The following is a 27,864-nucleotide window of genomic DNA, read 5'->3' as shown; positions in this document are numbered from 1 at the left end:
TTGTTAAGGATTTTTGCATCTACGTTCAAGAGAGATATTGATCTGAAATGTTAATGTCTTTGCCTGCCTTTGAAATCAGATAACTCTGGACTTATAAAATGAATTGGTAAGTGCTCCCTTCTCTTTTATTTTCTGAAAGAGTTTTTGAACGATTAACATTGTTTCTTCTTTGAATATTTGATATAATTCACCAAATCCAATCCTGGATTTTCTTTGTGGGAAGATTTTAAATTCCTCATTCAATTTAGTTACTTGTTACAAGTCTACTCAGATTTTCTATTTGTTCTTAAATCAGTCTTGGTAATTTGTTTCTTTCTAGTAATTTGTGTCTTGCTAGAATTTTATCCATTTCATCTTATTTTCTAAATTGATGACATAAATTTGATTATAATATTCCATTATAATACTTTTAAGTTATGTAAGGTTGCTAGTAATGTCACCCCTTTCACTGCTGATTTTAGTAATTTGTGTCTTTTTTTTTCTTGGTCAGTCTAGCTAAAGGTTTGTACACCTTGTTGATCTTTTCAAAGAACCAACTTTTAGTTTCATTGGCTTTTTTCCAGTATTTTTCTGTTTCATTGCTTTTTGCTATATTCTTTATCATTTCCTTCCTCTGCTTGCTTTTGCTCTGCTTTGCTCTTCTTTGTCTGGTTTCTTAAGATGGAAGCTTAAAGTACTGATTTGAGAATTTTCTCTTTTTCTTATATACACACTTAAGGTATAAGTTTTCCTTGAAGCAGTGCTTTACCTGTACACATAAATTCTAAGTTGTCTTTTTGCTTTAATTTATTTAAGTATTTAAAATTTCCCTTGTGGTATTAGGTAAGTGTTCTTTAATTCACAAATATTTGGGTTTGTTAAAGATTTCTTTCTGTTATACGACTTCGATCCTTTGTAACCTACTGAGAGTTGTTTTATGGCCCAGTATATAGTCTCACCCAGAAAATGTTTCACACATGTTTGAAAAGAATGTGTATTCTGCAGTCAATGGGTAGAGTTTTCTATGTATGTCAGTTAGGTCAAACGGACTGATGATATTGTTGAACTCCTCTATCTCCTTGCTGATTTCTACCTACTTAGTAGTTCTTTCAAGTATTGAGAGTGGGGTATTGAAATCCCCAATTAGAGAAACTGAATTTCTCCTTCCACAGTTTTGCTTCATGCATTTTGAGACTGTTGTTAGATGTACATACAATTTTTGACTGCTATATCTTCCTGAATGTATTGACCTTTTAATCATTATGAAATGTCTCTATTTGTCTTCAGTAATACTTCTTGTCTTAAAGTCTATTTTGTCTTGATGTTTCCTTATCACTACTGTTTTCATCCCCATCTTTTTACTTTCAACCTATTTGTGTCTTTGAATCTAACATGTGTTTCTTATAGACAACATATAGCTGAGTGTTGCTTTTTTATCCAGTTTGACAATCTCTGCCTTTTGAATAGAATGTTCACTCCATTCACAATTAATGTAATTATTTAAATAGTTGGATTTATTCTGCCATTTTGCTATTTTTCTATTTGTCACATCTTTTTTATTTCTCTCTTCCTCCTATACTGCATTCTTTTGTGATAAATATTTTTTATTGTATCTTTTTAATCCATTTCTGATACTTTTTATTTTCTATTCTTATAGAGTTATTTTGTTAGCAACTGCTGTAGGGCTTATAACATGAATTCTTTATAAATTCTTTATGAATTTATTATAATCTACTTCAAAATAATATTTAATTCCAGTAAAAGAGAAACTATATTCCAAAATATGTCTTTTCCCTTGTTCTCTTTTGTGTTACTATTGTCATATATATTAAATGTATATGTTATAAACCCAACACAACAGTGTTAGAATTATTGTTTTATATATATAATCTTAGAAAAATGAGAAAAATCTATCTATAGACTGTTTTATATTTACCCACATATTTGCCAACACTCTTCAATTCTTCCTATTGATTTGAATTAAACTGGAGTCAATACCTTCAGTATTTCTTGTAAGACAGTCTAGTAGCAGGAAAGTCTCTCAATCTTTGTTTATCTAGGAATACTTTATTTCACCTTTATTTTAAAAGACTGGGTTTTCTGAATATAGAATCCTTGGTTGATATTTTTCTTTTAGCACTTTGAATATGTCATGCTTTATGGTTTCCACTGTTTCTGACGAAAAATACCAGTTGTTAAAGGTTTTATTGGTCCCCTATGTGTAATGAGTCATTTTCTTCTTCCAGCTTCAAGATTTTCTCTTTTCCTTTAGCTTTCAACAGTTTAACTATGATGTGTCTATGTGCAGCTCTGTGTGTTTTCCTACTTGGGGTTTGTTGAGCTTCTTGAATCTATATAGATTGTGTTTCATCAGATCTGGAAAGTTTTCTGCCATTATCTCTTCAAATATTTTTTAACTCCCCTCTCCTCCCCTCAGTCTCCCATTATGTGTATATGTATGAACTTAATGTTTCCCCACAGGCCTCTGAGGCTTGACTTTTCTTCAATCTTTTTCCCTCTGCTCTTTCAGAGTATATAAATTCTCTTGACCTATATTCAAATTCACTGATTCTTCTGCCGTCTTAAATCTTCTATCAAGCTCATCTAGTGACTTTTTTTTAATTACTATACTTTTTAATGCTACAGTTTCTGTTTGTATATTTTTTATAATAATTACATCTATGTGGAAATTCTTTATTCATTGCGTCACTGTGGTCCTACTTCCCTTTGATGCTTTAAACATGGTTTTCTTTAGTTCTTTGAACGTACTTATAATAGCTGCTTTGATGTTTTAGTCTGCTAAATCCAACATATGGAGACACTTAGATACAGTTTCTATTGACTTTTTTTTTCTTAACTATGGGTCATCCTTTCTTGTTTCTTTGCATATCTCTAAATTTTTTGTTGAATGTTGGACATTTTAGATAATATATTGGAGCAACTCTAGATTCTGATTTTCTCTGAGGGTGGCTGATGGACTGAAAGTCTGTTTTCCCCACAATGTGTGGTTGCTGATATCTGTACTCCATTTTCCCCCCCTCATTTTTCCTTCTACGACTGGCTTTTTAAGACCTTTTTAAGCTGGTCTCCAGTGTCACCTTAGTGATTAGCCAAAAACTATTCAGAGATTTTACTCAAACATCTCAATCCAGTAAAGCTTCCACTCTCAGGATGTGTGTGTATTTGAATGAGGATTTGTGTGTGAAATGAGGAGTGCATTCAGAGTTTGGGCCTTTTAAAAGTTGGCCTCAGATTTTATTACCACTAGGCCTGTTTGATCTCCTTTCCAGATATTCTTAGGCTCCACTAACCAGTGATACGTGGGTGACTGGGCCCACTTGATATTCTGCTGTGCCTGTCTACAGCCTCCAATCAACCTGTGATATGTGGTGAACTTATCAAGCCCCCAAGATTGTCTTACCTCCTAGAACTCTCTATAAAATCCTGCTACTCCATGAGTCTGTTGCTTGTCACAAATGAGACCACAATCTCAGACTAGCAGAGCCATTGGTCCTCCCTATTTGTTTGCAGCTGAGATTCTTACCCTGAGTTCAGTACTTTTCATGAATAAAGTTTCTCAATTTATTTGGTTGATTTCCAGAGTGCTGAATTTGTTTTGACAGTTTTGTCCAGCTTTAGGATTGCTTTGTGAGGAAAGTAATTAAATCTCTCACTCAGTCATGTCAGCCATTCCTTTTTTAATAGTGTATATCATGTATTGCTGTAGTCCAAAGTTCAACTATACCTAATCTTGGCTATAACTTTGAGATTGTATTTACCTCTAACATAAAAGAGCAAATTTACTTTTTATTCAATATTACTCAATATTCTATGCATAGATATGTACCTATTTTAGACTAGATATATTAGACTCAGCTTCCTTTGTTTTTTGTTGCTGTTGGGAAAAACTGATTTTGCGCATATGTGTCTGTGTGCGTAGATAGGAGTTGAGGATTTCTGTACATCAATAATATAAAGAAGTTCCTAAAAATGTAATACAATCACAGGCAAAATCATGCTAATAGACTACTATATCTATTCAGTCCAGACACCACAGTATATGAGAAATACTGATAACCTATAGTATATGAAAATGATACTAAGAGGTATGGAAACTATGGCATATGAAATATATTTGAGAGAAATGTCAATGTTTACCCTGGAGGAAAATGACATATTGCAAGCCTTTCAAATATTTAAATTAGACTTATTCAATATTGATACAGAGGGCAGAATCAAAACTTAGGGGTATAATTTTGAGTTCAATATAGTACAAAATAAACTAACAACTTAAGCAGCAACAAACAGAACTGGTTTGGTTTTCTTGCAAAGTGATAAGCTTTTCTCACTGAGAATGACTCTAATAGACTAGATGAACGTTTTCTAAGGAGTGTTTATATAGGAGATGGACTAGATGACCTTCCAACTCTAAGTTTCTGTAATTTTATAAAAGCAAATAAATAAGAATTTAGATGGATAAAAGATAACACTACAGGAAAATAATCAAAAAATATATTAATACATAAAATTATCATAATTTGGGTTATTCATAATAAGGGAATGGGTTATAATAACTGTTTCTCAAAGACATGGATTCCACTGTACTATCGGGTCTCAAAGGGTGACAATATGCTGGATATCATTAAAAAATTATAAGAAGCAGAAAACACTATCCTACCTTTGTAAAAATTGTAATTTATAGTTCTAGTTGCGGTAACTCAAGAATAAGAAAGCTGAAGTGGAAACAAAATATAACTAAAATGAATAAGACAAAATTACATAAAATCAGACTTCATTCTGGAAAGGCAAAAGCTGAGTGGGTACATAAGAAATATATATAAAGAATATGAAGGGCACAAATAATCTAAACTCAGAATTGTTCACCAAAATGTGGAAGGCAACCCTTAAAACTCTGAGAGAGGTAAGTTTGTCACAAATATAGGAAGTATCATTATATTCAGGAAATAGTTAAGATAATTTGCTAGGACCAAAGCAGAACATGCACTGAAAACAGAAGTGACTTACCTCTTTTAGTTGATCAGCACTCCCCCATGATGCAGAACGCTGATGTGATCTCTTTTCTGTGCCTTCTTCTACCCAACAGCTAGGTGTCTTTAAAAAAATAAGTAAGTAAAATAAAAAATAAAGAATTTTGCCTCTATCCTTAATCTCACAGCAAATCAAACATATTTCAAAATCTTAGCACATACCAATTAAAGGGTTATACTGAATACTAGAATCCCTTAAAAGCTAAGACTTTCATGACCCTGTGAAATGTTTATTATTCTGAATTAGATATGATCAATCTAAGATGTCTCTGAGTAATGTTACTCAAAACATTTGGTGTTTTACATCAACATTAAATTTATCAAATTCAAAGAGAACTGTGAAATATGCATATTGGTGTTTTTAAAGAGAATAGGCAAACTAATTATGAAATGTTATGTTTACTAAAGAGAAGTAAGATTAACAGAACGTGCTTAGAAGCAGTGGGGTTACAGATGACCTACATGCCAAATATTTAGTTAGGTAAAGGGTTGAATGTACTACTCTTTCTATACTCAGGAAAGAGTGTGTTAATAATAGTATCCTTTTTTGAAAAACATCAAGCATCTTTATAGAAAAATATAAAGTTATTATAAAAATAAACAAGATTAAGCTAAACTGACTATAATTTAAAACAGTGCATCTTAAAGAAAACCTGAGCTACATGGCAGAAAACAGAATTGCTTTAACCTAAAACTTCATTTTCAGTGATTTAACCCATAACAGACACTACATCCAAACATAACACAAATCACTAAATGCCAAATAGTAAGATCATTTAGTAGTTGTATTAAAAATTAAAAAATATTGAACTACCATCCTTAATATATGAGAAGACTCTTAGTGTAATGCAACTTAGGGAAAGTTAAAACCACTATTTTAAGACAGATATAGGGTAATGATTATCATATATAAATATTGGGTTGGCCAAAAAGTTCATTGAGGATTTTCTGTAACATCTTAGGGAAAAAACCCGAACGAACTTTTTGGCCAATCCAATATAAATATATATTGCTTCAAAAATTATTTTTTATTACATACAGAAAAGTTCATCATTCATATTGAGGCTGCACCTGTGACTTTACATAATACACAACTTATGAAGAAGCCATCAGTTCTATACAATTCAAAATGCTTGTGGACAAAGTTTTAAATAATTACCACCTCTTTAAAGTAATGATGCTGCAAAATAAAACCAATAACAATTGAATGCTAGTTGAATGAAAATACACATAAACTGCTTAAACAGTTCAAATACTAAAGTGAAACTATTTAGTCATAATACTGAGTAAAATATTTTATTGTTGGTAATTGCAAAGATAAGAGGTACTAATATATTAAATAAACTGCTTGCAAATAATTATTTAGTTATTAAATTTTCCTAATCTCAGTCCTAGACAAGAAAAACTACTCTGAAAATAATCCCCCCAAGTAGTCATATCTTTAATAATTTATGCTAAAATTATTAAATTATGACTTTGTTTTAGTCAAACTTTTATTTTGAGAATTTATATCCCTTAATACTTTTACCTTTCTACCAAGCAGAGGCATTGCTCTCATCAAAAATCAAATGATTAAGGATCACAATGTTTAAAACTCAAAAGCATATTCACAGAAAATGAATAAAATTTCTGGCATGTTCCATAACTAATGAAAACATTTATAACACTATTTTCATTTTGTATGGCTCTAACCTTTTCAAAGGAAATTTACATAAACTGTATCTCCAACTTAGAGTTAAATCAGTAGCCACAAAAATTCTGCAAATGCCTTAATACTGCCAAGCACACCAATGGCAAATGAAACTAAATCTGAGGTCTCTCATCTCAGAGTATCTTCTTTCTTCCTATTGTCATTCTTTTCTTAAAATTGAATGTGAAAACCTATTTATTTCAGAATGTAGTATTGGTTCTATAAAAGAAATACATAAAAACTAACTACAAAAGAATATTTATGTTCCTGAAATCTATCTAGTAAAATATATAGTTTTTTAAAAAGTACAAAACCACTGGAAGAATCCTTTCAGTCATGTGGCTATAAAATTACATGCATATAAATTGTTGAAGTATATTCATCATAGTTTCAACTTTTCCAAAAAATACTCCCCAAAGAAAAATTTCATTTTAATTGCACATATATACAATTATATTCTAAAGACTGCATTGTCCAAAACAAAAGCTATTAGCCACATGTAATAATTTAAATTTAAATTAATGAAAATAAAATAACACAAAAAATTTGGTTCTTTAATCTCACTAGCACGTTTCAAATACTCAATAACCACATGTGGCTAGAGGCTACGGGCTGCCATATAGAACAGCACAGCTGGTTTGATGGTGCTGAATTCTCTTAGCTTTTGCTTGTCTGTAAAGCTTTTGATTTCTCCATCAAATCTAAATGAGATCCTTGCTGGGTAGAGTAATCTTGGTTGTATGTTCTTCCCTTTCATCACTTTAAGTATATCTTGCCACTCCCTTCTGGCTTGTAGAGTTTCTGCTGAGAAATCAGCTGTTAACCTTATGGGAGTTCCCTTGTATGTTATTTGTCATTCTTCCCTTGCTGCTTTCAATAATTTTTCTTTGTCTTTAAGTTTTGCCAATTTGATTACTGTGTGTCTCGGCGTGTTTCTCCTTGGGTTTATCCTGTATGGGACTCTCTGCGCTTCCTGGACTTGGGTGGCTATTTCCTTTCCCATGTTAGGGAAATTTTCGACTATAATCTCTTCAAATATTTTCTGTGGTCCTTTCTCTCTCTCTTCTCCTTCTGGGACCCCTATAATGCGAATGTTGTTGTGTTTAATGTTGTCCCAGAGGTCTCTTAGGCTGTCTTCATTTCTTTTCATTCTTTTTTCTTTATTCTGTTCCGCAGGAGTGAATTCCACCATTCTGTCTTCCAGGTCACTTATCCATTCTTCTGCCTCAGTTATTCTGCTACTGATTCCTTCTAGTGTAGTTTTCATTTCAGTTATTGTATTGTTCATCTCTGTTTGTTTGTTCTTTAATTCTTCTAGGTCTTTGTTAAACAGTTCTTGCACCTTCTCGATCTTGCCTCGATTCTTTTTCCGAGGTCCTGAATCATCTCCACTATCATTATTCTGAATTCTTTTTCTGGAAGCTTGCCTATCTCCACTTCATTTAGTTGTTTTTCTGGGGTTTTATCTTGTTCCCTCATCTGGTACATAGTGCTCTCCCTTTTCATCTTGTCTATCTTTCTGTGAATGTGGTTTTTGTTCCACAGGCTGCAGGATTGTAGTTCTTCTTGCTTCTGCTCTCTGCCCTCTGGTGGATAAGGCTAAGAGGCTTGATCTAATCATTGATTTTAAACAAATTATTTTAGTCAAAGGAAAACCAAAGATGGCTACTTGGTCTTCAAATCTATTTAAAGCTCATGCTTGTTAAGTTACAGAGGATGAATTAATTTGTATCCAATTTGTTAAATCTGAGTATTTGAGAAATGCTTTACCATTTAAATTAGGAAAACACCACCACAAAATAGCAAAAGTTCTATGCTTTCATATCAGCAAGTGATTCCTTCCAACTGGCCTGTTATTCCGTCCATTAATCTAGAGTAGAATTTTATGAATGGTGCTACTTATAACACCGTTCCTTGGTGTTAGTAAAAAATATATGAAAAAGAATTCCACGGTCAAATAAATTTGGAAAATATTACATACTATACTCCTTTACTCAATGTACAATGCAATTAGCATTTCAAAACTCAAATATACAAATACACACACAAATACTTTTTTAAAAACCTGCTTTACTTTTTCTTACTGATATGACCCCAGAACACTCATTTTATGCGTATTAACATCCTCCACAGACAGCATGGAAAGAAGTATAATCTTCAGTAATTGGTATTACATAAAATAGCTTGCTCTTCAGCCACCATACTTAAGGGGATTCTTCCTTTCTAGCTGCCTGAACCTTTCATACACTTGAGTAATGCAGAACCAAAGTCTATCTCTAAGACTGCTGACAAAAAGGTGTTTGAGTAAAAAAAGTCCCCTCTATACGAAAAGGATACCTACAGGTGGAAGAAGCCATTTTTTAATTTTCACCTCTCAGAATCATCCAAAGTCCAGCCCATGAAGCTTCTTCTCCAACCCCCAGGCCCATCCTCCTAGCTCTGGTTTCCTGTGTGATGAATGCTTCTTCTCTGAGTGAAATAAAAAGAAAACAGTCCTACTGCACAGGACTACACACTTGTTTTTACGACTCTTTTTAAATAGAGCAGTTTTAGTTTCATAGCCAAACTGAGAGGACATTACAGAGATTTCCCATATACCCCTCACCCTGACACATGCACAGCCATCCCCCACCACAGTGGTACGTTTGTTACAACTGATGAACCTACACTGACACATCATTATCACCAGAGTCCATAGTTTATATTAGGGTTCACTCTTGGTGTTGTGCATTCTATGGGTTTGGACAAATGTATAATGACATATATCCATCATTATAGTACCATACATAGTATTTTCACTGACCTAAAAATCCTCTGTGCTCTGCCTATTCATTCCTCACCATCTCCAAACCCCTGACAAGCACTGATCTTTTTACTCTTTCCATAGTTTTGCCTTTTCCAGAATGTCAGGTAGTTGGAACCATACAGTAGGTTGCCTTTTCAGAGTCACTTCTTTCACTTAATAATATACATTTAAGGTTCCTCCATGTCTTCTTAGTGCTGAATAATATACTGCTGTCTGGAGGTACCACACTTTATTCATCCATTCACCTACTGAAGGACACCTTGGTTGCTTGAAAGTTTGTCAATTATGAATAAAGCTGCTATAAATATCTGTATGCAGGTTTTTGTGTGAACATAAGTTTTCAACTCCTTTGGGTAACCAAGGAACATGAATGCTGGACTGTAAGGTAAGAGTATGTTTAGTTTTGTAAGAAACTGCCAAACCGTCTTCCAAAGTGGCGGTACCACTTCCTGTTCCCACTAGCAACATACAACAGTTCCTGTTGCTCTGCATTCTGGTCAGCATCTGGCATTGCCAGTGTACTGGATTTTGGCCATTCTAACAGATGTATAGAGGTATCTCATTCTTTTAACTGGCATTTCCCTGATGACATATAACGTGGAACATCTTTTCATATGCTTGTTTGCAATGTGTATATCGTCTTTAGTGAGGTGCCTGTTAGGAGGTCTTTGGCCCATTTTTTAATCAGGTTGTTTGTTTTCTTATTGTTGAGTTTTAAGAGTTGTTTACATATTTTGGATAAGAGTCCTTTATCAGATGTGAACAATGGGTGCTTTTGTTGTTTATATCTTTATTCACAGACTAGCAAGGGCAAATATGCTTTCCTGTTTTATCAATTTCAGAACAGGTCAAACTAACCCCCTAGCAAGAAAATATTCTTTTTCTACATGCAAGAGCCTAGAGTCAGTTCCAAAAAACCCCACAAAACAAAAAAACTAATCACGTCACAAAATTCTCTTAATCTTATTTAAAACTTACTTAAATCCTATGTAAAACTTTATAATCTATTTTTTGTATGGTTCACCCTTAGCCTTGAAATTTATTATAGTTTATAATCTTTTATGGAAATATGATTACTGACTGTGAATTATTTTACTGTACTTACATAGATGATCCTTAATATTAAGGTACTCATAAAGCTGGCAAGAAATGAAACAGAATTACTGGAAAAATCAATGATAATTAAATTAATAATTAAGATTAGAGTCTGATTTTAAGTTACAGAAAAGTTTTAAAAATAGATAATGACAAACCCTTCATTGTTTACAACTATGTCTTTTAGAGTTTACAACTATTGTCTTTTAGAGATTTGATTTTCTTTTGACTAATAAAATTTTTTTTAACTTTTTAAAAACTTTTAACTTAAAAGATCGTCTTGAAAAGACTATCCTGATTAAAAAAGAGTACAGAAAACTGGGATTCTTTTTTTTTTTTAAAGACTTTGATGTGGACCATTTTTTTTTTAAAGTCTTTATTGAATTTGTTACAGTATTGCTCCTGTTTTGTGTTTTGGTTTTTTGGCCCTGAGGCATGTGGGATCTTAGCTCCCCGACCAGGGATCAAACCGACACCCCCTGCATTGGAAGGCAAAGTCTTAACCACTGGACTGCCAGGGAACTCCCTGTGATTCTAATATTATGCTTTGCTTTTCTGGTAACAGTATATAAGTATATATAGTTTTATAACCAGATATAAACATAAATAGCCTCTTCACTAGTTGACAAGGAGTAAAGAAAAGGAAGAGTTCAGCTGAAAAAAGCTTTAGGAATTCAGTGATAGCAGTTACACACTCAAATTTTTTCATCATGCTTCAGCTATATGCTAACTTACGTGCTCATTTTGTTAGATCACTTTCAGAGTGCAGCCCCTGGATGAGCAGCATCAGCATCATCTGAGAACATGTTAGAAATGCAAATTCTCAGGCTCAATAGCAGAATTACCAAATCTGGAATTCTTAGATAAGCCCAGCACAATCTGTGTTCTAAGAAGCTGACCATATACTCACTCATTTTTCTTATAGGCTAATAACCATTTACAAGTATAATATCAATTTGCATATAATTACACCTTTGGAAATTAACATAAACTAATGTAAATATTGTTTGGAGCCATGTAGAAAGTTATATTGCTAGAGAGAAATTTCTCTTTACCAAGGAACATTAAACAGTAGTCTCCAGCAAGGACTAAGGTATGCCTGAATATTTAAGTAAAATTTATAAAATCCATGTCTGTTTAGGCCTCAAAAGTGTTCAACACACAACTGAATGGAAGTCTATGAAGTAATGGTTTGTGACTTTCTAGATTATTAATGAGGGAGCTTATTCAGAAGAGTTAAGAAGCTATATTTCTGTTTCCAGATCTCAAGGTGAGGGGGAGGGAGGGTGTTGGTGATAAATCTCTGGATTGCAATTTTTAAAAATAAGAAATACCACAGAAATCAACTATTGCATCTGTGCTAGACATGATAAAAGTATTTGCCTTACTCTATAAGAAATGTTAATTTGAGAAAAAGCAATCATAAACGTGCCCCAAATCTTAAGAATATTCATAGTAAATCTATTTCTAAGAATTAACCTAAGATGTACACCAAGAGAAGCACTGGAAATAAATGTCTATCAATAGAGAAAAGAAAAATTGTGGCACATTCTTATAATACAAAAAACCACACTACATGGACTGTAATCCCACTTTAGTAAGCAAGTACACACAAAGAGAAAAAGACTTTAAAGAGATATTTCAAAATATAAATGGTGGTAAGAATTCTAGATAATTCTACAGTAAATCCTTTTTTTTTCCCAGCTGAGAAAAATCAAGATTAATAAAAAGACTTAAAGTCATGTTTAGGAATACTTAATGGCATGAGTAAATGTTATGATTTATTAAAATCATAAAAAATAAATTATAAAATCATATTTACTACCTGCAGTATCATCTGAACTCTATTTTTAAAATGGTCTGTAATTTTAAAATTTTTATTTTTTAAATGCAAATAATCAAAATATAAGAGGATATGCATCAAAATGTTAAAAATGGCTGTCTGGATATTAGAATTAAATGCAACTTATTTTGAGATTTTTGGTATTTTCCAAATCTTCTGCAGTGACTCCTGTTTCAAATTTAGAAGCAGGATTTAAAAAAAATGAGAAAGATAGCTATGTAACAGAATCAGTAAGTGGGGATGTATATCTACTCTGAGAAAGCCCAACACAGAATTACAAAAATTCTAACTTTAGATGCAAACTTCAAATCTATCTTGGAACACAGGTTACACGTAAGCCAAGATGTTAGTATACATCACATAAAATATTTTTCCCTAGTCAGCGTTTCCTTTGACTAGGGGTTGGGGTTCTCTCACAACTGCAAATGCCTGTATGTAGTTTATCACTGGCTATGGGAATGGAATTGGAGACTTTAGAAAAGCTGAAATATTTAAGTGTTTAGAGTAACTGAAAACTGAAGGTAACTGAAATATCCAACACCTAGAAATATTAGTGGAAAGTTATTGATGAGAATATTGACAGGAAATTATAATTCAGTTTGGATATGTCTTTCATGTTGTACTTTAATTCTATGGAGGAAAAAATATCTATAAAAATGTTTTCCTGAAAAAGTTAAACATAGAGCTACCATATGATCCAGCAATTCCTAGAGAAATGAAAACATACGTAAACACAAAAACTTGTGTGCAAAGGTTCATAGCAGTTCACCAACTCATGAATGTACAAATAAACTGTAGTATGTCCATACCATGAAATATTATTTGGCATTACAAAGGAATGAAGTACTGATACCATGCTACCACATGGATGAAACTTAAGAATACTATACTAAATGAAAAAAGGCAGAAACGAAAGGCTACAAATTGTATGAGTCCATTGATATGAAATGTTCAGAAAATGCAAATGTAGAGCGGCAGAAAGTAGACTACTGGGTGCCTATGGCTGAGGAAAAGAAGACTGGGGGGAAATAGTGAGTGACTGCTAATGGTTTCTTTTCGTAGAAACAGAAATATTCTAAAATTGATTATGGCAATGGTTGCACAATTATGAATATATTAAGAACCATGAATTGTACACTCTAAATAGATGAACTGTATGCTATATAAATTATATCTCAATAAAACTGTTATTAAAAATATTTATGTCAAAGAGGAAATTACAAATCAATCTCATTTTTCAATTAAAAAAAAGCCACGTATTGCTGAACCTGAAAATCCCAAGCATTGTTTGTATTTTCTCAAAAATAATTGATATTTTCTGTCATGCTTTTCTTGCCAAGTTTCAAATCACACAGCGGCACTAGTCGAGTAATATAACAGAAAAGAGTAGGAGGCACTGTACATTAATAATCTACCCAGTCAGGTTTCTCAAGTCATTGTGAGAACATTTAACAAAGGAACTAATATAACATAAAATAAACTGTATATCAGAAATACTATTCTCTGGCTTCTTACAGAAACAGTTATTAAATTGACTCTTGACAGTTTCTGCTTTAACCAAAAGGAGATGGTACTATGAGGAATTAAAAGTATAAACAATATTTAAATTTATTATTCAGTATTTACACTTAATAATACCCATTCTGACAAGTTCTCTCACTATTGTTGTGGATAAATTTAAAACCAAATGATGAGATCTAATTTTCAGTTTTTAGAGAGCATTAAAACATATTGATTCTTTTGTGCTATAATTTTTAAAATTACAATTTGCTTTGGTGGCTGTGTTTCAGAAAACTGATTCCACTTGTAAAAAAAATGAGAGCAATTTTACTTTTTCAAAAGTGATATTTCCAAACACTTTAAAAAAATACATTTAACAATTGCACTGGATTATAGCTGCCTCAGTATTATACAATAAATTACTTTTTATTGTTTCTTAATAGCTTTTAATGTTTCTTTAATCTCTCACACCTGACAGAAAATCAGCAACATAGGTGACTACTAGATATCTACCAAAAATGTTTCCATACCATTCTGAAGTCATAACAACCAGTAGTGTTCAACTGATGATAGCATGAATGTCATCAATGGGATACCTAAGTAATGAGAAAGGGAGTAGGAGTTTCTGTAGCAATGTAAGTCCACTGTCCCATACTTGGACCTATAAATCTAAGGTACCATTTCTTACTTGTAAGAATGTACAGTGGAAAACAATAGCTACTTCTGACTGAATGAACCCTGACCCACCAGAAATTGTTTAACCGTGTTTCAGAGCCCTATCATGCCCTGGAGTTAGTTGCATCATTTCTATGCCATTTCTTACCAATCCAGATTTAATGTTCATAATTGCATAATCAATTACTGATAACAGTAATACTGTCCACTCAATTCAGTATTATTATATTTAAACCTGCTGACAGTAAAATACTATAGACTCCAATACAAAGCAGGTAACATTTTTCAACATCTACTATGTCCTATTTACTGTGCTAGAAGCTTAACAGGGATTATTTTATGTGATCCTCATTTTAATAGGTACTAGTGTTATCTCCCAGAAGCTTTAAGAATTTCAACAGCACAAAAAAGCTGTTTTCACTTGGTTTGTACTAATGTTTCCTACCAATATGATGTATTCTATGCCAATCATTTATTAAAAAATTTATACCAAGTTATTGACAACTTGAAAGGCATACTGCTTTCTCATACTGCACCCACCCTTAACTATGATATGATTCTATCTGACTCTTAAATTCTTAAAGCTTAATGTCTCTAATAAATGTCTTTCTAAGTAAATGCTGTTTATTATTATCACAGGATTTTTGATAGAAAATTGATGGATTTTAAGATATAAAAGGTTGAGAACCAATGTACCAAACAACAAAGGTCAAGAAGATAGAGTGAGAGGGTTGTTCCAAATAAATACAACGTATTTCACAACTTTACCTAGAGCTAGTTTAGGGGTAAAGGTGAGGGAGGAGATAAAGGAAAACAAGCTGTTTTTGTTACCTGTAAAATATTTCTGGTAATGGGAAGAAAACTGGGGGTATGGGCAACAGGAGTATGGGGAAGGCTCTTTGCTATTTACCTTCTACTTTTGATTTAAATCAATACATTAACTATTAAAAATTAATATGTAGAATTTTGAGTTTCTGCTAGTTTTAAAGACACTATTTGAAACTGATGAGTAAAACAGTAAATATTTTAGCCATGGATTTAAATTTTTCATCAGTACAGCTGAGTATATTCCTTTGGCAACCAAATATATTACTCCCTAAACTAGGAACATGACTACTATCATGTGGATTGTTCAACTCTAGAATTATACAATCCTGTCTTTTAATTAGCTAATGGCTGAAAAAAAAAGAAAGGCGATCCTGTAGAAGATAGAATCTTTATAAACTTACTCAAGAGCCAGTTGGAGACCAGCTCCATAAAAATAACAATTTAGGTCCCTGGAATGCAATCTAGGAGGCCAAGATGGCCAAATCTTTAGACTTGCTTTCATTTCAAGAAAAGCTTCCCACCACCGTCCAAAATTGTTCCAGCAACTGCCAGTTCTTAAGCAAACTTTAACAGCAAGCTCTTCAACAGGGCACAGGAAACCCAAACAGCTGTATCAAGAATGACTTTTGGTCAGGAAATGAGTTTCTGATCAGAGTGGTAAAACTGAAAGTTCTCTCTCTTTTTTTTTTTTTTTTTAAATTTTATTTATTTATTTATTTATTTATTTTTGGCTGTGTTGGGTCTTAGTTTCTGTGCGAGGGCTTTCTCTAGTTGCAGCAAGTGGGGGTCACTCTTCATCGCGGTGCGCGGGCCTCTCACTATCGTGGCCTCTCTTGGTTGCGGAGCACAGGCTCCAGACGCGCAGGCTCAGTAGCTGTGGCTCACGGGCCTAGTTGCTCCGCGGCATGTGGGATCTTCCCAGACCAGGGCTCGAACCCGTGTCCCCTGCATTAGCAGGCAGATTCTCAACCACTGCGCCACCAGGGAAGCCCTGAAAGTTCTCTTTTATACCTACTACTAATTTGAGATATACCATTTACTCCTTTGATGAAAGTCCTCCCCAACCAAGCTCCTTTCATGAAGGCAAGAAAAGAATAGAGTATTTAAATGTGTAATTTCAATAGCAAAGAATTTATATATTTTAGTTTGGAGTTGTTAATTTTATCGAATGTTGGCTAAAGTCAAACGCTAAGTACTTATTCCAGATCTGTTTCTTAAATATAAAAAAGATTTCTAGGGAAAAATGCTGGCATAGAGATAGGATCACAAAACTCCATACACTCAAACTTAATGAAATGAAGAAAAATAAAAGGTTACTTTATGTACTTTCTGGCATGTTTAAATGTTTCATACTGTAAATTTTGAAAATTAATTAAAAACAATAAAATATCAAAGAAAAATATCATCTGGAGAAAAGAAAGCAGAAGTATACAGAATTTCATTTAAAAATCTAACCATTCCATTTCTTACCCTTCAAAAAATACAGGAGGTAAATGAAAAGTTCTGAAATCTTTCTCTGATACCAACTTTTCAGAGAAGATGAATGAGGGGGATAGACAAGCAGTCAAAGTGGAAGGACTCATATAGAGTAGTAATAGCTATTCTCACCTCAACTGGCCATCAGACATTTTTAAAAAACTGTCAGGTTTACCATGTCTTTTTTCCCTAACAAGAAGTATGGCAGATAACTCAAAAATACATATAAATGGCTCAAAGCTAATTATTTCCAGCAATAAGCAAGATTTATCAGAACAGAAAGACAAAAGACAAAAACACTAAGAAGTAAAAACCATGGGAAACAGGTGGGAAGAAAGAAGGAAGAAATTTCTATTTGAAGTTCCCCTTCTCAGCTGTGAATTAGGAGTGCCATGGCCAATACCCAGATGTCCACCTATCTTTAACCCTCTCCTAGTAAATGTAAATAATTAATAGTAATTACTTATTGACAATGTTTCAGTCATTATTCTTAGCATTTCAAATGCATTACCCCAATTTAACCCTTACAACAATCCTGTGAGGTATAATATCCCATTAACAAATGAGGAAACTGAGGCAAAGAGGTAATTTGCCCAAAATTACAAAGCTAAAAAATTCTGGAGATTCAAAACCAAGCCATCTGATTCAAAACCAGAGCTCTTGGCCAGTGAAAAGAAAAGAGAGTTTACAATATTAATTTATATCATGAAAAGGTTCAGTTCAGGGAAAAAAATATTAAGACATTGAGAATTCTGTAACAATAAACAGTGTCAACCATAAGAAAGACATAATGAACATACATCTTTAAAACATCTGTATTATCGTCAAAATATAAGGCAAACGACCACTGGAAACAAAAATCAACAGAAATTTTAACTCAAGAACATCCAGCTCATGACAGAACAGACAAACATAAATAAAGGGGTCTATATGGAAACTGAATAATATAATTAATAAGGCAGAATTAATACGTAATGAATTCTTTTTTTTTTTTTAAACATCTTTATTGAAGTATAATTGCCTTACAATGGTGTGTTAGCTTCTGCTTTATAACAAAGTGAATCAGTTATACATATACAATATGTTCCCATTTCTCTTCCCTCTTGCATCTCCCTCCCTCCCACCCTCCCCATCCCACCCCTCTAGGTGGTCACAAAGCACCGAGCTGATCTCCCTGTGCTATGCGGCTGCTTCCCACTAGTTATCTATTTTACATTTGGTAGTGTATATATGTCCATGACACTCTCTTACCCTGTCACATCTCACCCCACCCCCTCCCCATATCCTCAAGTCCATTCTCTAGTAGGTCTGTGTCTTTATTCCCGTCTTGCCACTAGGTTCTTCATGGCCTTTTTTTTTTTTTTCCCTTAGATTCCGTATATATGTGTTAGCATACTGTATTTGTTTTTCTCTTTCTGACTTACTTCACTCTGTATGACAGACTCTAACTCCATCCACCTCATTACAAATACCTCCATTTCATTTCCTTTCATGGCTGAGTAATATTCCATTGTATATATGTGCCACATCTTCTTTATCCATTTATCTGTCGATGGACATTTAGGTTGCTTCCATGTCCTGGCTATTGTAAATAGAGCTGCAATGAACATTTTGGTACATGACTCTTTTTGACCTATGGTTTTCTCAGGGTATATGCCCAGTATTGGGATTGCTGGGTCGTATGGTAGTTCTATTTGTAGTTTTTTAAGGAACCTCCATACTGTTCTCCATAGTGGCTGTATCAATTTACAGTCCCACCAACAGTGCAAGAGTGTTCCCTTTCCTCCACACCCTCTCCAGCATTTATTGTTTCTAGATTTTTTGATGATGGCCATTCTGGCCGGTGTGAGATGACATCTCATTGTAGTTTTGATTTGCATTTCTCTAATGATTAATGATGTTGAGCATTCTTTCATGTGTCTGTAGGCCATCTGTATATCTTCTTTGGAGAAATGTCTATTTAGGTCTTCTGCCCATTTTTGGATTGGGTTGTTCGTTTTTTTGTTATTGAGCTGCATGAGCTGCTTGTAAATCTTGGAGATTAATCCTTTGTCAGTTGCTTCATTTGCAAATATTTTCTCCCATTCTGAGGGTTGTCTTTTGGTCTTGTTTATGGTTTCCTTTGCTGTGCAAAAGCTTTTAAGTTTCATTAGGTCCCATTTGTTTATTTGTGTTCTTATTTCCATTTCTCTGGGAGCTGGGTCAAAAAGAATCTTGCTGTGATGTATGTCATAGAGTGTTCTGCCTATGTTTTCCTCTAAGAGTTTGATAGTGTCTGCCCTTACACTTAGGTCTTTAATCCATTTTGAGTTTATTTTTGTGCATGGTGTCAGGGAGTGTTCTAATTTCATACTTTTACATGTACCTGTCCAATTTTCCCAGCACCACTTATTGAAGAGGCTGTCTTTTCTCCACTGTATATGCTTGCCTCCTTTATCAAAGATAAGGTGACCATATGTGTGTGGGTTTATCTCTGGGCTTTCTATCCTGTTCCATTGATCTATATTTCTGTTTTTGTGCCAGTACCAAACTGTCTTGATTACTGAAGCTTTGTAATATAGTCTGAAGTCAGGGAGCCTGATTCCCCCAGCTCCATTTTTCGTTCTCAAGATTGGTTTGGCTATTCGGGGTCTTCTGTGTTTCCATACAAATTGTGAAAGTTTTTGTTCTAGTTCTGTGAAAAATGCCAGTGGTAGTTTGATAGGGATTGCATTGAATCTGTAGATTGCTTTGGGTAGTAGAGTCATTTTCACAATGTTGATTCTTCCAATCCAGGAACATGGTATATCTCTCCATCTATTTGTATCATCTTTAATTTCTTTCATCAGTGTCTTATAATTTTCTGCATACAGGTCTTTTGTCTCCTTAGGTAGGTTTATTCCTAGATATTTTATTCTTTTTGTTGCAATGGTAAATGGGAGTGTTTTCTTAATTTCACTTTCAGATTTTTCGTCATTAGTGTATAGAAATGCAAGAGATTTCTGTGCATTAATTTTGTATCCTGCTACTTTACCAAATTCATTGATTAGCTCTAGGAGTTTTCTGGTAGCATCTTTAGGATTCTCTATGTATAGTATCATGTCATCTGCAAATAGTGACAGCTTTACTTCTTCTTTTCCGATTTGGATTCCTTTTATTTCTTTTTCTTCTCTGATTGCTGTGGCTAACACTTCCAAAACTATGTTGAATAATAGTGGTGAGAGTGGGCAACCTTGTCTTGTTCCTGATCTTAGTGGAAATGGTTTCAGTTTTTCACCATTGAGGACAATGTTGGCTGTGGGTTTGTCATATATGGCCTTTATTATGTTGAGGAAAGTTCCCTCTATGCCTACTTTCTGGAGGGTGTTTATCATAAATGGGTGTTGAATTTTGTCGAAAGCTTTCTCTGCATCTATTGAGATGATCATATGGTTTTTCTCCTTCAATTTGTTAATATGGTGTATCACATTGATTGATTTGCGTATATTGAAGAATCCTTGCATTCCTGGGATAAACCCCACCTGATCATGGTGTATGATCCTTTTAATGTGCTGTTGGATTCTGTTTGCTAGTATTTTGTTGAGGATTTTTGCATCTATGTTCATCAGTGATATTGGCCTGTAGTTTTCTTTCTTTGTGACATCTTTGTCTGGTTTTGGTATCAGGGTGATGGTAGCCTCGTAGAATGAGTTTGGGAGTGTTCCTCCCTCTGCAATATTTTGGAAGAGTTTGAGAAGGATAGGTGTTAGCTCTTCTCTAAATGTTTGATAGAATTCACCTGTGAAGCCATCTGGTCCTGGGCTTTTGTTTGTTGGAAGGTTTTTAATCACAGTTTCAATTTCAGTGCTTGTGATTGGTCTGTTCATATTTTCTATTTCTTCCTGGTTCAGTCTCGGCAGTTTGTGCATTTCTAAGAATCTGTCCATTTCTTCCAGGTTGTCCATTTTATTGGCATAGAGTTGCTTGTAGTAATCTCTCATTATCTTTTGTATTTCTGCAGTGTCAGTGGTTACTTCTCCTTTTTCATTTCTAATTTTATTGATTTGAGTCTTCTCCCTTTTTCTCTTGATGAGTCTGGCTAATGGTTTATCAATTTTGTTTATCTTCTCAAAGAACCAGCTTTTAGTTTCATTGATTTTTGCTATTGTTTCCTTCATTTCTTTTTCATTTATTTCTGACCTGATCTTTATAATTTCTTTCCTTCTGCTGGCTTTGGGGTTTTCTTGTTCTTCTTTCTCTAATTGCTTTAGGTGCAAGGTTAGGTTGTTTATTCGAGATGTTTCCTGTTTCTTGAGGTAGGCTTGTATTGCTATAAACTTCCCTCTTAGCACTGCTTTTGCTGCGTCCCATAGGTTTTGGGTCGTCGTATCTCCATTGTCATTTGTTTCTAGGTATTTTTTGATTTCCCCTTTGATTTCTTCAGTGATCACTTCATTATTAAGTAGTGTATTGTGTAGCCTCCATGTGTTTGTATTTTTCACAGATCTTTTCCTGTAATTGATATCTAGTCTCATAGCGTTGTGGTCGGAAAAGATACTTGATACGATTTCAATTTTCTTAAATTTACCAAGGCTTGATTTGTGACCCAAGATATGATCTATCCTGGAGAATGTTCCATGAGCACTTGAGAAAAATGTGTATTCTGTTGTTTTTGGGTGGAATGTCCTATAAATATCAATTAAGTCCATCTTGTTTAATGTATCATTTAAAGCTTGTGTTTCCTTATTTATTTTCATTTTGGATGATCTGTCCATTGGTGAAAGTGGGGTGTTAAAGTCCCCTACTATGATTGTGTTGCTGTCGATTTCCCCTTTTATGGCTGTTAGTATTTGCCTTATGTATTGAGGTGCTCCTATGTTGGGTGCATAAATATTTACAATTGTTATACCTTCCTCTTGGATCGATCCCTTGATCATTATATAGTGTCCTTCTTTGTCTCTTGTAATAGTCTTTATTTTAAAGTCTATTTTGTCTGATACGAGAATTGCTACTCCAGCTTTCTTTTGATTTCCATTTGCATGGAATATCTTTTTCCATCCCCTCACTTTCAGTCTGTATGTGTCTCTAGGTCTGAAGTGGGTCTCTTGTAGACAGCATATATATGGGTCTTGTTTTTGTATCCATTCAGCCAGCCTGTGTCTTTTGGTGGGAGCATTTAATCCATTTACATTCAAGGTAATTATCAGTATATATGTTCCTATTCCCATTTTCTTAAATGTTTTGGGTTTGTTATTGTAGGTGTTTTCCTTCTCTTGTGTTTCTTGCCTAGAGAAGTTCCTTTAGCATTTGTTGTAAAGCTGGTTTGGTGGTGCTGAACTCTCTCAGCTTTTGCTTGTCTGTAAAGGTTTTAATTTCTCCATCACATCTGAATGAGATCCTTGCTGGGTAGAGTAATCTTGGTTGTAGGTTTTTCTCCTTCATCAGTTTAAGTATATCCTGCCACTCCCTTCTGGCTTGCAGAGTTTCTGCTGAAAGATCAGATGTTAACCTTATGGGGATTCCCTTGTGTGTTATTTGTTGTTTTTCCCTTGCTGCCTTTAATATGTTTTCCTTATATTTAATTTTTGACAGTTTGATTAATATGTGTCTTGGCGTGTTTCTCCTTGGGTTTATCCTGTATGGGACTCTCTGTGCTTCCAGGACTTGATTAACTATTTCCTTTCCCATATTAGGGAAGTTTTCAACTATAATCTCTTCAAATATTTTCTCAGTCCCTTTCTTTTTCTCTTCTTCTTCTGGGACCCCTATAATTCGAATGTTGGTGCATTTAATGTTGTCCCAGAGGTCTCTGAGACTGTCCTCAGTTCTTTTCATTCTTTTTTCTTTATCCTGCTCTGCAGTAGTTATTTCCACCATTTTATCTTCCAGGTCACTTATCCTTTCTTCTGCCTCAGTTATTCTGCTATTGATCCCATCTAGAGTATTTTTAATTTCATTTATTGTGTTTTTCATCATTGCTTGGTTCCTCTTTAGTTCTTCTACGTCCTTGTTAAATGTTTCTTGCATTTTGTCTATTCTATTTCCAAGATTTTGGATCATCCTTACTATCATTATTCTGAATTCTTTTTCAGGTAGACTACCTATTTCCTCTTCATTTGTTAAGTCTGGTGTGTTTTGACCCTGCTCCTTCATCTGCTGTGTGTTTTTCTGTCGTCTCATTTTGCTTATCTTACTGTGTTTGGGGTCTCCTTTTCACAGGCTGCAGGTTCGTAGTTCCCTTTGTTTTTGGTATCTGTCCCCAGTGGCTAAGGTTGGTTCAGTGGGTTGTGTAGGCTTCCTGGTGGAGGGAACTAGTGACTGAGTTCTGGTGGATGAGGCTGGATCTTGTCTTTCTGGTGGGCACGTCCACGTCTGGTGGTGTATTTTGGGGTGTCTGTGGCCTTATTATGATTTTAGGCAGCCTCTCTGCTAATGGATGGGGCTGTGTTCCTGTCTTGCTAGTTGTTTGGCATAGGGTGTTCAGCACTGTAGCTTGCTGGTCATTGAGTGATGCTGGGTCTTGATGTTGAGATGGAGATCTCTGAGAGATTTTTGCCGTTTGGTATTACGTGGAGCTGGGAGGTCTCTTGTGGACCAGTGTCCTGAAGTTGGCTCTCCCACCTCAGAGGTACGGCCCTGATGCCTGGCTGGAACACCAAGAGCCTTTCGTCCACACGGCTCAGAGTAAAAGGGAGAAAAAATAGAAAGAAAGAAAGAAAGAGGCTATAATATAGTGAAGTAAAATAAAGCTATTATAAAGCAAAGCTATACAGACAAAATCTCACCCAGAAGCATATACATATACACTCACAAAAAAAAGGAAAAGGGGAAAAATTAATATATCCTGCTCCCAAAGTCCACCTCCTGAATTTGGGATGATTCGTTGTCTATTCAGGTATTCAACAGATGCAGGCACATCAAGTTGTTTGTGGAGTTTTAATCCGCTGCTTCTGAGGCTGCTGGGAGAGAGTTCCCCTTCTCTTCTCAGACAGAATGGGGTTAAAGGAGCAGCTGCTTCGGGGGCTCTGGCTCACCCAGGCCGCGGGGAGGGAGGGGTACAGAGGAGGCGGGGCGAGCCTGTGGCGTCAGAGGCCGGCGTGACGTTGCACCAGCCTGAGGCGCGCAGTGCGTTCTCCCGGGGAAGTTGTCCCTGGATCACGGGACCCTGGCAGTGGCGGGCTGCACAGGCTCCCGGGAGGGGCGGTGTGGAGAGTGACCTGTGCTCTCACACAGGATTTTTGGAGGCGGCAGCAGCAGCCCCAGCGTCTCACGCCCGTCTCTGGGGTCCGCGCTGATAGCCGTGGCTCGCGCCAGTCTCTGGAGTTCGTTTAGGCGGCGCTCTGAATCCCCTCTCCTTGCGCGCCGCGAAACAAAGAGGCAAGAAAAAGTCTCTTGCCTTTTCGGCAGCTGCAGACTTTTTCCCGGTCTCCCTCCCAGCCAGCTGTGGTGCGCTAACCCCTTCAGGCTGTGTTCACGCCGCCAACCCCAGTCCTCTCCCTGCGATCCGACCGAAGCTGAGCCCCAGCTCCCAGCCCCGCCCGCCCCGGCGGGTGAGCAGACAAGCCTCTCGGGCTGCTGAGTGCTGCTCGGCACCGAGCCTCTGTGCGGGAATCTCTCCGTTTTTTCCTCTGCGCCCCTGTTGCTGTGGGATCCGCGCTGATAGCCGCGGCTCGCGCCCGTCACTGAAGTTCGTTTAGGCGGCGCTCTGAATCCCCTCTCCTCGCGCACCAGGAAACAAAGAGGGAAGAAATAGTCTCTTGCCTCTTCGGCAGCTGCAGACTTTTTCCCGGACTCCCTCCCGGCTAGCTGTGGTGCACTAACCCCTTCAGGCTGTGTTCAGACCGCCAACCCCAGTCCTCTCCCTGTGATCCGACCGAAGTCCGAGCCTCAGCTCCCAGCCCCACCCGCCCTGGCAGGTGAGCAGACAAACCTCTCCGGCTGGTGAGTGCTGCTCGGCGCCGAGCCTCCGTGCGGGAGTCTCTCCGCTTTGCCCTCCGCACCCCTGTGGCTGCGCTCTCCTCCGTGGCTCCGAAGCTTCCCCCCTCTGCCACCTGCAGTCTCTGCCCGCGAAGGGGCTTCCTAGTGCGTGGAAATCTTTCCTCCTTCACATCTCCCTCCCACTGGTGCAGGTGCCGTCCCTATTCTTTTGTCTCTGTTATTTCTTTTTTCTTTTGCCCTACCCAAGTACCGGGGGAGTTTCTTGCCTTTTGGGAGGTCTGACGTTTTCTGCCAGCGTTCAGTGGGTGTTCTGTAGGAGCAGTTCCACGTGTAGATGTATTTCTACTGTATCTGTGGGAAGGAAGGTGATCTCCGCGTCTTACTCTTCCGCCATCTTCTCTCCTCTCCCCTGAATTCTTTATTTAAAGTAAAGACTGTACCTCATTTTCAAATACAGAGAATTAAGAAAAAAACAAATCAAAGGCTACAATGAAAATTTCAATGAAGTTTCCAAAAACCTATTAGTCTATACTATAATGCAGTAAAACTAGAAATTAAAGTTTTACTAGGAAAAGAAACTTTAACCATTTAGAAGTTAAAAACAAAACAAAATACTCTCATATGCTAAACAGGATATCAAAACTGAAATTGAATATCTTGAAAATACAAATAATGGAAACATATACTAGCCAAAGCTGAGCTCAGAAGATAAATCTTGGCATAAAACACTTACTAAACAGTAAATATCACAAATACAAAATTAAGCATTCATCTTCAGAATCCAGAAAAAGAACAATACACGTGCCCGGAAGGCAGAAGAAAGGCAAAGAGAGAGCAAAGTCAGAGAGCAATGAACTAGAAAAAAAAAAACCCACAGTAAAATTAATTCAACACCATAAAAATTTTAATATACTATATAACCTAATAAATGTAATCACTCAAACACAAATATACAATATTACAAATAAGAATAGAGGGCTTCCCTGGTGGCACAGTGGTTAAGAATCCTCCTGCCAATGCAGGGGACATATGTTCAAGCACTGGTCTGGGAAAATCCCACATGCCACAGAACAACTAAGCCCGTGTGCCACAACTACTGAGCCTGTGCTCTAGAGCCCATGAGCCACAACTACTAAGTCCGTGTGCCACAACTAATGAAGCTCGCGTGCCTAGAGCCCGTGCTCTGCAACAAGAGAAGCCACCACAATGAGAAGCCCGCGCACCGCAACGAAGAGTAGCCCCCGCTCGCCACAACGAGAGAAAGCCTGCACACAGCAACGAAGACCCAACACAGCCAAAAATAAATAAATTAAATTAAATAAATAAAAACGAGAATAGAAAAACAACTGCAGATATACAGAAAATTAAAAGAATTATAGAAGAGTACTTTGTGAAACTATGAAAATACACTTGAAAATTTGGATGAAGTGGATTATATTCTAGAAAACAAAAAACTGAACAAAAGAAACAAATTGGGGCTTCCCTGGTGGCGCAGTGGTTGAGAATCTGCCTGCTAATGCAGGAGACACGGGTTCGAGCCCTGGTCTGGGAAGATCCCACATGCCGCGGAGCAACTGGGCCCGTGAGCCACAACTACTGAGCCTGCGCGTCTGGAGCCTGTGCTCCGCAACAAGAGAGGCCGCGATAGTGAGAGCCCCGTGCACCGCGATGAAGAGTGGCCCCCGCTTGCCACAACTAGAGAAAGCCCTCGCACAGAAACGAAGACCCAACACAGCCAAAAATAAATAAATAAATAAATTAATTAAAGAAATAGAAATCAAAAAAGACCAAGAGCCATGGAATAAACTGAGATTTACTAAAAAGCTATAATCCAAAATCATACTAGTCAGCTTTACAGGGAAAATTCTTTCAGACTGAAGTAACAGATAATAGAGATGATATTTACACCATGCCAGAGCAGAGGAAGGAAATCTTGCAAAATCTTTTTATGAAGCAAATATAACACAGAAATCTAAGGATTACATTATGAGAAAGAAAAAATTTCAGACCTCATTTCTGAATATTGAAACAAATATAATAAATTTTAAACACTTCAACTGCCACTGTATGTTTTAAAAAAGAACTCCATAAATGAATAGTGTTCATTCCAGAAATGTAATTATGACCAATTATTAAGTAATCTACTAAAAAATTCACCAAATTATAGGTTATGAGTCAAAACAACCTTCATTTCAAAGATGAAATGGCATTTCAAACAATGAATCACTCTTCATTTTTTAAAAGAAGAAAAACAATTGATAAAATATGCACGTATGCTTGATGCTACCCTTCTCAGAGTGAACGCAGTACCTTTTTTTAAATTGAGGTATAACTGACATACAATATTATATTAGTTTTGGGTGTACAACATAATTCAATGTTTGTATATACTGCCAAATGATCACCACAGTAAGTCTAGTGAACATCTGTCACCGTACATACTTACAGAAAGTTTTTTCCTTGTGATGAGAACTTTTAAGATTTTCTTTCTTAGCAACTTTCGAATATGCAATACAATATTATCAAGTACAGGTGCCATGCTGTACATTACATCCCCATGACTTTAGCACTGGAAGTTTGTACTTTTTGACTGCCTTCACCCATTTCAACTACTCTCAACCCCCCTCCATCCCTGGAAACCACTAATCTATTCTCTGCATCTATGAGACAGTGGGTTTTTTGTTTTGTTTTAGATTCCACATGTAAGTGATATAATACCGATTTTTTATCTGACTTATTTCACTTAGCATAATACCCTCAAGATCCATCCATGTTGTCACAGATGGAAAGATTTCCTCCTTTTTTATGGTTGAATAATATTTTTTATCTATTCATTTTTTTGATCCATTCATGCATCAGTGGACACTTAGGTTGTACCCCTATCTTGGTTATTTTAAATTCCACAGTGAACATGAGGGTATGTATATCTTTTTGAGCTACTGTTTTCATTTCTTTTGGATAGATGCTCAGAAGTGCAACTGCTAAATCATATGGTAGTTCTATTTTTAGCTTTTTGAGGAACCGCCAT

At 35.8% G+C, this 27,864-nt stretch overlaps 1 protein-coding gene across 1 annotated transcript in view; it reads right to left on the bottom strand.

Moving 5' to 3' along the window:
• The window catches only part of GLCCI1 (glucocorticoid induced 1), a 97,190-nt gene that overhangs the window by 58,443 nt on the left and 10,883 nt on the right, over window positions 1-27,864 (bottom strand). Inside the window, exon 3 of the mRNA XM_036862948.1 lies at window positions 5,005-5,091. Coding sequence (XP_036718843.1) covers window positions 5,005-5,091 — 87 coding nt within the window. The remainder of the gene's footprint in view (window positions 1-5,004; window positions 5,092-27,864) is intronic.

Source organism: Balaenoptera musculus, chromosome 9 (assembly GCF_009873245.2).
Source record: "Balaenoptera musculus isolate JJ_BM4_2016_0621 chromosome 9, mBalMus1.pri.v3, whole genome shotgun sequence".
NCBI classification, from domain to species: Eukaryota; Metazoa; Chordata; class Mammalia; order Artiodactyla; family Balaenopteridae; genus Balaenoptera; species Balaenoptera musculus.
This window is presented reverse-complemented; position numbering and strand designations above follow the sequence as displayed.